The 9,909-nt window shown below is 35.7% G+C and overlaps 1 protein-coding gene across 4 annotated transcripts in view; it reads right to left on the bottom strand.

Annotated features, from left to right (window-relative positions):
* Rabgap1 (RAB GTPase activating protein 1) overlaps positions 1–9,909 on the bottom strand; it is a 185,262-nt gene that overhangs the window by 114,623 nt on the left and 60,730 nt on the right. For all 4 annotated transcript variants that reach the window (XM_023701620.1, XM_004641599.2, XM_023701621.1 and 1 more), the window contains 6 exons: positions 8,917–9,091; positions 8,338–8,495; positions 4,286–4,396; positions 3,281–3,347; positions 2,027–2,129; positions 696–865 (listed from right to left, as the gene is read on the bottom strand). In XM_023701620.1, the coding sequence (XP_023557388.1) occupies positions 696–865; positions 2,027–2,129; positions 3,281–3,347; positions 4,286–4,396; positions 8,338–8,495; positions 8,917–9,091 (784 nt within the window). The remainder of the gene's footprint in view (positions 1–695; positions 866–2,026; positions 2,130–3,280; positions 3,348–4,285; positions 4,397–8,337; positions 8,496–8,916; positions 9,092–9,909) is intronic.

The raw sequence follows: 9,909 nt of genomic DNA on the forward strand, positions 1-9,909 counted from the left end.
AAAAAAAAAAAAATAATAAAATAAAATAAAATATGTGTAAATGAAATACTAGAGGAAAAGAGAGGGGGACTGGAAAAGAAGCTGTAATGATGTGCTAGATGTTCCCCAAATTTGGTTTTTAGAAACTTATTCAAGAAGCCCAGCAAATCCAAACAGACAAAGAGATAAAATCATTCTCAGACATATCATGGCTAATGGTACAAACGACAAAGATCAAAATAAAAAGATGTCAGAAAAAAAATTATATATTCAAAAGAACAATAATATAAACGCATACACCGACTTTTCATCAGATGAAGCCGGAAAACTAGATTGATCTTTAAAGTGCTAAAAGAAAACAAAAAATACAGAATTTTATGTCCAGTGAAAAGACACTAGTCGAATAAACTGAAATAAAAATATGTCCGCTATAAAGACATCAGTCAGGCAAGTTGGTGCAGGCCTGTACTCCCAGCACTTGGAGCTAAGGGAAGAGGAACACTGCATGTTTGAGGCCAGAGTAGGCTGCAGAGATGAGCTCAAGGCCAACCTGAACCACAGTGAAACCGTCTCGAAAACACAAACACAAAAATAAAAACAGATATAAATACACCAAAGAGAATACACCCTTATTAGATCTGAACTAAATGACACCAAATGGAAACCTAGATCTTTACGTTTAGGAGAAAGTGAGATGCAACAAAAACATTTAGTACCTGCTTTAGTTTCAGAAAGAAATTTTCAGTAGTACTACGTTTGCTGAAGGGCCAGAATAATCTTTCGTTAGGTGAGCAAACTCGAACTTTTGTCTCTAAGAGAAAACGAACAGGTTCCTGTACCTCTGTTATTACCAAATCAACAGCTGTGGTCATAAACAGCACTTTATCTAGAGAGAGGAGAAACAAAAAAGATGGAAATCCATTTGCTTATATGATTAACGCAAAAGAAAACAATGTTAGTAAAAACTTCCAAGAAATCTTAAGGCCAATCATCAATTAAATAAACATCTAAAGTAATTAGACAAATCACTGTTTTGAAATTGTTTCGGTAATGTGACTCTATTTATTGGGTAGACTCCCAGAATTACAATTAGTAAGTGACAGTGCATTAAACACATTAACATATTAAAGTTTACGAAATATACAGGTATTGTTTTATAAAAGTGTCATGTGGCTCTTTCACATTAACTTCACCAATGACACAAATTCTCAGCTTTTAAATTTGTCTATTAATGGTGTATTACACTTTAGAACTATTTATCTCTTGTATCCATTTATCTACATTGCTATCAATGACACAAAAGCTGAAGTGGAAATAATGCTCAACAAGAGGCATTCATTTAACAAATTATATTTTTAGGATAGAATACCACGCTGTTATTAAATGTCACTCAAGAATATGAGGAGCTGGCGAAACAGCTCAGCAGGCTAAAGCACCTGCTTAGGCAAACTTAGACATGCTCAGGGACCACGGTTAGATCCCCGGCATATGCTGCACTAGCCCCGCCAGCCAGAGTCTGGGTGTGGCGACACAAGCCTGTATAATCCCAGTGCTGGGGAGGCTGAAAATAGGAAGATCACTAGAGTCCGAGCTGTGTGGTGAGACCCTGCAACAACCAAATACATTAAAAGAAAAAGAAAAAAAAAGGTATATGAAATACCTTGGAAGTTATTTATGCTAGAATATCTGAAAAGCTTTACAAAACTGGTAATAGTGTACATCTCTTTGGGTGTGTACTTATGAACTTATTTACACAATTTAAATTTTCTTTTTGTGGAGACAACCCACACATCTAAAAATTCAAAGTATATATATACTTTAAATACATTTAAAAAAGCAGACAGGAAGCAAAAAAAAATGAAACTAAGTAAACAGCAAAAAGTAGCATTTCATTTATAGGTTGAATTTAATAATAAAGTTAAAAGCTATTCAAATTCTTTGTTTCACCAGAATTGGGTAAACACTGAACAGTGGTCAAGCAAGTGGTCCTAAGGTATGGGTGTCTTCTTATGATTAAAGCTCTGTTCATGACAGCAATCTGTATCACCTTTAGGAGTTTCTTCATTTACCACTTGAAAATGAGGGGATTTTGGATTCCAGCTGCCAGTAATAACATAGGACTTTCCATCTGAACTTTTGCCCATTGACTCCTAAGGAAAGAGTAAAAGTAAACTTTAATGTGAAGTGGTTAACAATAGCCAAATCCCATTTTACTACTTTTGAAAAACAAAAGATGTAAAAATATATGTAAAAGAGGATCAGATTTAAATGTGTGAATGGTTACAGCTAAGATTAAAGATATGTTGATCATTTACACATTTGTTCGCCAGTACATGCTTAAAAACATATCAAACTGAACAGGGAACTTCACTACTTTAATCTATGTTGAATTCTACTGTCAAGCAAATAATCACAACATAATTTTTAGTTTTTTTTTTTTTAAACATTTATTTATTGTGTGTGTGTGTGTGTGTGTGTGTGTGGCCAGCTCAACCCACCAGGGGGCGCAGCTGGCTGGCATGTGGTGCTGGGGGATCGAACCGTGGTCCCTGTACTTTGCCAAGCTTGTTCCAAGTAGGTGCTTTAGACCACTGAGCCATCTCTCCAGCCCAATTTTTAGTTTTGAAAATTATCATTTGTATCAATCTTAACATCTCTTGCTATCCGTAAGCAAATGACAGTTCACAATTCTCACATCAATATAAGAATTATCATATTACCATTACAAAGTCAAGAAATCAAGACTAAGACTGGAAGCCAGGCCTGGTGGCACACATCTGTAATCCCAGCACTCGGGAGGCTGAGGCAGGAGGATCACTGCAAGTCTGAGACCAGCCTGTGCTTCAAAATGAGTTCAAGTCCAGCCTGAACTGCATAGTGAGACCCTATCTCAAAAAGACCAAAAACAAAAAAACAGAGACTAAGAATGTGGAAATACCACATCAGGAATAAGGATGGGTATCTTCTTACGATTATTATGACCTTATCTTTGTATACTGTCTTGTAGCCTATATAGAACACTTCCCTAAACATACGTAAACATTCACTATGTAAATAATATATGTCTTCTGAGGAAAAGGCCTTACCAAGGGGCTGGCGAGATGGCTCAGTGGTCTAAAAAGCACCTACTTGGAACATGCTTGGGAAAACACAGGGACCACGGTTCGATCCCCCAGCACCACATGCCAGCCAGCCACGCCCCCTGGTGGGCTGAGCTGGTCACACACACACACACACACAAACACACACACAATAAATAAATAAATGTTAAAGAAAAAAAAAAAAAAAGAAAAGGCCTTACCAAATCTAACAAGTGCATATCACTATTTCGTACATCTTTTCCTGGGCTAAGGAGAAGACCGAAACACCTGTAAAAAAAAAAAAAAAAACACTAAAATAAATTTGGAAAAATGGTAACACATATGAAATACATTTAAATGAAGTTATATTTATAAATATATCATGGATGAAAAAGACATTTAGAATTAGCAATAAATTAGGGGTGTGAAAATAATAACTTACTTCTTTGAGATAAGCAAATTGTTTACTTTTTATTACCACATGTTAATTAAGAATGACATACTAGCTGATTATTATTATGACAGCTATTTCAAAAGTAATGGAACATTAACTTCAATAAACAAAAGAATTCCCCACACAAAAAAATACTTTGCAAATATATTTTTTTTTTATTTTTTATTTTTTTTTTTTTATTTATTTGAGAGAGAGAGAGAGAGAGAGAGAGAGAGAGAGAGAGAGAGAGAGAGAGAGAGAGAGAGAGAGAGAGAGAGAGAGAGAGAGGTGTGTGTGTGTGTGGCCAGCTCAGCCCACCAGGGGGCGGGGCTGGCTGGCACGTGGTGCTGGGGGATTGAACCGCGGTCCCTGATGCTTTGCCAAGCTTGTTCTAAGTAGGTGCCTTAGACCACTGAGCCATCTCTCCAGCCCCCTGCAAATATATTTTAATACAGTATATAACAGCTCCATTAGACTGACAAAAACCAAAATTTGTATTCAAGCTAAACATAGAAGGGCCGGCCAGATAGCTCAGCAGACTAAAACGCCTGCTTAAGCAGATGCAGGATGCAGGGACCAGGGCTCAATCCCTGGTGCGCCTTGCCGGCCTTGCCCTCAGCATGCACTGAGATGACAAATGAGACTGAGCATGGTGGTACTCGCCTGTAATCCCAGCACTTGGGAGGCTGAAAACAGGAGAATCACTATGAGTCTGATCTGTGTAGTAAGACCCTGTAGACCCTGTACTAAAACACAATAAATAAATAAACTTAGGTAAGCTAAACTTGCTTACCTTTCAATGGCAAGTTCTTTATTAGTTGTTTGTTGCACATAAATGACGATCTTCTTATCAATTCCTTGGCGTAGTTTAAAGCATTGTTTGTCCTTGTCTTTTGGAACAGCACTATAAAACAAGATGCTTCATTAATTTTGCAAGTTATTTTTTCCTGACACATACTAAAACAATGTATTAAACAAAGACTTGGAATCTTTGATCCTTTTCTATGCCTGGCTTTCAAACAATAACAAAAAAAGTAAAAAATCATCTGCTTCTTAATGTGGACATTTCATTAGATAAGCTACTAAATTATACATAAAAGCTACTCTTGCCTCCTAAAATGTGATTTTAGCTTTTTTCTTCCATTGCTGTGGAAGTTAGACAGTTGCAAAGTATACAGCATGGCATCTGGTATCCAGGACTAAAAACCAAACAAATAAACAAAAAGTGATTTTCTTTCTTTTATACATGTTCATTGGTTTTTATGAATGTATTATTACTTGATTTTCTTTTTTTTTTTTTTGGTGGTACTGGGGATTGAACTCAGAACCCTGCGCTTACCAGGGAAGCACTTATTCTACTGAGCTATCTCCCCAGCCTACTGTGATATTTTAAAAAATACATAATGTAAAAGATAATCTTAGATTCTGAGTTTTAAAAGCTGCCTTTTAAAGAGATAAAGAAGACAGTGTCAATGACAAGCTAGTGCTGCCTAATAATTCCTTTGAGTAAATATAAGTCTTTATAATTACTAAAATAATACTGAGTACTAAGTATCAGCTTAATAAAGTATTAACAATATTCCCAAAGAAGACTCTTTACAAAAAAACAAAAAACCCCTAGTCTCTACACATCACTTTCTCTAGCTCTTTTTGTTCTCAATGATAAACATTTGACCATGGCAGTCAGCCAATATGAAAAAGGTCTAAGTTATATCGTATTTCTATACAAAGTTAATATACCAACAGAACCCTAAGTAGATAAAATAAGTGGCCAGATAAAAGCTCTAAATACCTCCTCAAACTAAAAGTGGCTCTGAAGAAATGAAACCATCTGAAATCAATTCAAAAATATTTTATAACATATTACAAAATCAAAGAATCATAGCAAAGCAATCCAGAAATGACAAACACATTTAAAGAAAACTTTTGCATACCAAACTGTTAAATATTTGTGGCTGATAGAAATTTCACCTATAAGGAGACGGGTCTCAATTTTCAATTGTCAGTAGATAACGCTGGTCTCTATGTTCTGTGGATGCTGAAGTGTAAGTAAGTATAATCTCATCTCTCAGCAATTTAAAACAGCATATATCAAGTTGTCTCTGGTGCCATGAATCTAAAAGGGCTGCATTAACAGGAAGTAGAGTGGAAAGTACAATCAGTGGGAGTTCACCTCACTGAATGTTAGGGGCCTAAATTATATTTCTGGTTTTAGTATGCCACTGAATAGATCCAAACAGGGAACTTAAGATGTAATTGATAAATTAAGAAAACTAAAGCCTAGGCTTAATTTCCATGGCAAGCAAAATATCAACTCAATTTATCTCAGGAGGTTGTTTGATGGATTAAATAGGACAAGACATAGGGAGGGAGGGAGAGAGGGAGGGAAAACAAAGAAAAGGGGAGAGAGAGAGAGACAGGAGAGGAGAAGAGAGAAGGATGGATGGAAAAGAGAAAGAAAGGGAAGAAAGAAAAAGTTTGAGTGGTATAAATAAAATGATAAAATGTTCCATTGCCCTAAGGACTATATTAAGAAACTATATTCTAGCCATAATAATGTAAAAATTATTCTTTTTCAGGAATGGAAAAAAGAACATTAGTTTTTCCCATTGCACCTGACAATTAGTCTTGTTATGGTGGAACTACATTATATGTTATATAAGTATTATTGAATAGATGGTAAATCAGAGACTGGGCATGGTGGCGCATGCCTGTGATCCCAGGTCTTGGGAGGCTGTAAACAGGAGGATCACTAGAGTCTGATCTAGTAAACAGACCCTGAACACCCTGTAGGCCCTTCCCTAGATGGTAAATCATAAGGGTATACCATATTTTAACCACTCTATTAATATTTAAGAATAACTTTTTAATCTTGTGATATTATATTGTACATAGTACTACAGAGAACAAGTAAATAATATGGGGACACATCAATATTTGAGATAATTTTTTCTTTAATTTATGCATTTGGTACCAGGTCTTGCTACATAGCTCAGACTCATAGTGACCCTCCTGTCTCAGCCTCTTCAGTGCTGGGATTACAGGCGTGCACCACCACACCCAGTTTCAGTGGCTAACACAGCATGCGGTATCCAGGACTGAACCTGGGTCTTTGCCTTTGCCAGGCAGGCACTCAGACTACTGAGCTATTTCCCTGGCCCCTAAATTCAGAAATATATTACAGAATTACTGGATAAAGGAACTACATTGGACAAATTCAAATCTGACACATATTTTTCAATGATTTCTTCACTAGATTGAGTTAACAACAGTGTTTAAATGCAAATTCAGTAAAAACAGAAGCTCTTAACAAATGTCTAAGGAAATTAGACCATGTAGTGATTTTCTGTTATGTATCCTCCTTAGTGTTAGAGTAAATGGGACAGGGCTATCTGTGCTTAGTGTACTAAGATAGGTTGATGTTAGAAGTCATGTCAGTGCTTCTCCACCAAGATAACTTTATCTTTCCTATTCGTACCATAAATATCTTCAATAAAGGGGAAAAATACAGTTTAAAGCAACCTATTTCTTTAAAAAAAAATTAGAAATCCTATACATTGTATATTGCCTTTTTCAGGGCAGAAACGTATATGTAAAAAAAAGTCTCACAGCATTGCTTTGAGAATGGAAATGGAGCTAATGAGAAAGCATAATGCTCAAAACAGACAGTACTTTAGTACTCAAATCAAAGTTGAAATTTCACCGTACCCTAAATTGACCACCAGATGGCATGACAATACCAAGGTCTGAACGGAGATCAAGCATTACTAGTTTTCCTAAAGAAGGAATCAGTCATTGTGTTAGTTCAAAAGCAATTATTAGAACTTATTTATCATTCTCATAATTTCATGTAACATTTCATGAGGCAGTTATAAACAAAAGCTTGTACAAGTAACTTACGATTCTTAAAAGCATCCTATTGTGATATGGTCTATGTAGAGAAAAAAAATCAGTATTCCTACAACCACTTTAAACTTAGAGAGGATTTTAGAGTCTTACCATCTTATTTAGTAAGGAAACTACCGCCAAGAGATGTAAAGAAACTTGAAAATGGTCACATTGTTAATAATAGTAATAGTTAAACTAAACATAAGTTGATTTTCTATTCCAGGATTCTTCCTACCACTTTGACAATTATCATTTTACTTAAAAACCCAAACCAAAACCAGTTATTTCTATGTAGGTTACACTTCACACAAAGCATTCATCACTCTCCTCTCTATGTATTTAGATAAATTCGATTTCAAAGACTTAAATTCTTCAGCTAAAACACAGCACACCAATCAAACCAAATAAATACAAACCAAATAAATACAGTATAATAGATTTGGTTTATTATTTCTCATTCATTCATTCATTTGGTTTTTCATGTAAGAGAAAAATCATGTGATATTTAACTTTCTGTATCTGGTTTATTTCATTTAGTGTGGTGGTCTGGCATTGTATTCTCTTCCTGCAAATGACAGATTTCATTTTTTGTTATGTCTGCTGAAATTTTTAACTTTAAGTGTGACTAAATCAAGGTATTAAGATGTTCCCCATATGGTGGGTTTTGCTTTACGATTTTTACACCTGCTTCTATGAATGTACTTATTTCTTTTTAATGATTTTTTTTTTTTTTTTTTTTTGGTGGAACCGGGGATTGAACTTAGGTCTTCGCGCTTGTCAAGGAAGCACTTATTCTACTGAGCTATCTCCCCAGCCCCAATAAATTTTTAAAAATCGCTGAAAAAGCTATCATTTTTGAAATGAAAGGTATATATAACTTGACTTATAGTTGCCTTGAATGACAGATAATTATACCATGCTGATAAAAACTCAAGAAAATAAATAAAGTCATCCTACCTAAAATAACCTTTACCATCATCTTCTTTTATTTCTAAAGACACAGAGAAGGTAAAGATGTCACTGTCAGGAGTCTGCGGTGCGGCAGTGGCTGAAAGTGGGGTCTGCTTGGCAGAACGGCGGAAAGCAGTGGCAAAACTGTAAAGTATCCGGCTTACCTACAACCAGACATGTTAGGAAACGGGCTGTTATCAGAAGACATAAAACACCATTAAAGCTGAACCTCTACCTACCGTTGAGGAGGTTATGACCTATTACTTTTTTTTGGGGGGAGGGGTATATTATGTGTTGGGCCTCAAAAGAAAGCACCAGAAACCACCAAAGAGGATTGAAAAAAGGAAAGAAATGTTTATGAACACTACAAATCTAACCAAAAATTATTTCCTCAGTGTTAAAAAGGATGTTAAATATTGTAACAAGACTGGATTTAAGAGTGGTTTGCAAATATGTCAATGTTGGAAACAGAAGGCTTATCTAACCTAATAAAAAGTAGCCAATGGGTTACTTCAGACACTCAGTAATCACAGTGGAAGCACTAGTGAAGTTTCATTTGTAGAGTTTTTCCTCTTAAAGACTTACAGCTTCTTGTATTTCACACCGAAAGACATGTATTCTGAAGAGTTCTGCATTGTAATGACTTTCAGTGAAAGCAAAACAGTCGCTCTCAGGCGTTCCATCATGCCCTCTGACACAGAAGAGGATTTTGTAGATAGGGTAGTTTGCTATTTCAGTGTTTGTCTGAGGATCTAAGAGTCTGTTCAGAAGAACAAAAAAATAAATTAGAGGAAGTAAGACAATTTGCACTATATCCCTATTAAAATTTAAGACATCTTTGTGTCAAACTGACCATACAGACCACTTTTGGTATGACAACCTTATTAATTTTTATGTCATATGTAAATTGCCAAAGCTATTGATTATATAATTCCATGGTGCTAAAAAGTATTCTTGTTTGGTGAGTAAATGATATCCACAACATTCCTGACTCTGTTCAGAACACTGAACATACAACCATGAATGGCTTGAAAAGAAATTATACAATGTTGGGGGGCCAGGGAGAAGGCTCAGTGGAATAAGCGCTTCCCTGGCAAGTGCAAGGGCCTGAGTTCAATCCCCGGTTCCGCAAAAAAAAAGAAAGAAAGAAATTATACAATGTTAACACTACAGGGCAGAGCCATTAGCGGGAAAGCACAGAGACCCCTGTACATGAGTACCTAGGAAAGAGATGTCGGTCACGTTTAAAGGCCCTTTCACAAATGCTCTGAAAATATGGGCTAAGACAGATTATTTTCTCATTTCTTTTTTTCCCCTACATTCTCAGCTCTTTCTTAATTATTTTATTTATTTATTTTTGGCTTTTTGGGGGCATAGTTCAGGTTGAGATAGGATCTTGCTAGATTGCTGAGCGTGGCCTCAAACACGGATTCTCTTCTAATTTCACTGGTGCTAAAAAATGTTGAGACTCTTGTTCAGACTCTTGAATAATGGGATTACAAAAAAAAATAATAATAATGGGATTACAGGTACATTCCATGTTGTTAGGCTTTAAGGGTTTCCTTTTGGCTTTTTTGT

Source organism: Octodon degus, unplaced genomic scaffold (assembly GCF_000260255.1).
Source record: "Octodon degus isolate 3935 unplaced genomic scaffold, OctDeg1.0 scaffold00138, whole genome shotgun sequence".
NCBI classification, from domain to species: Eukaryota; Metazoa; Chordata; class Mammalia; order Rodentia; family Octodontidae; genus Octodon; species Octodon degus.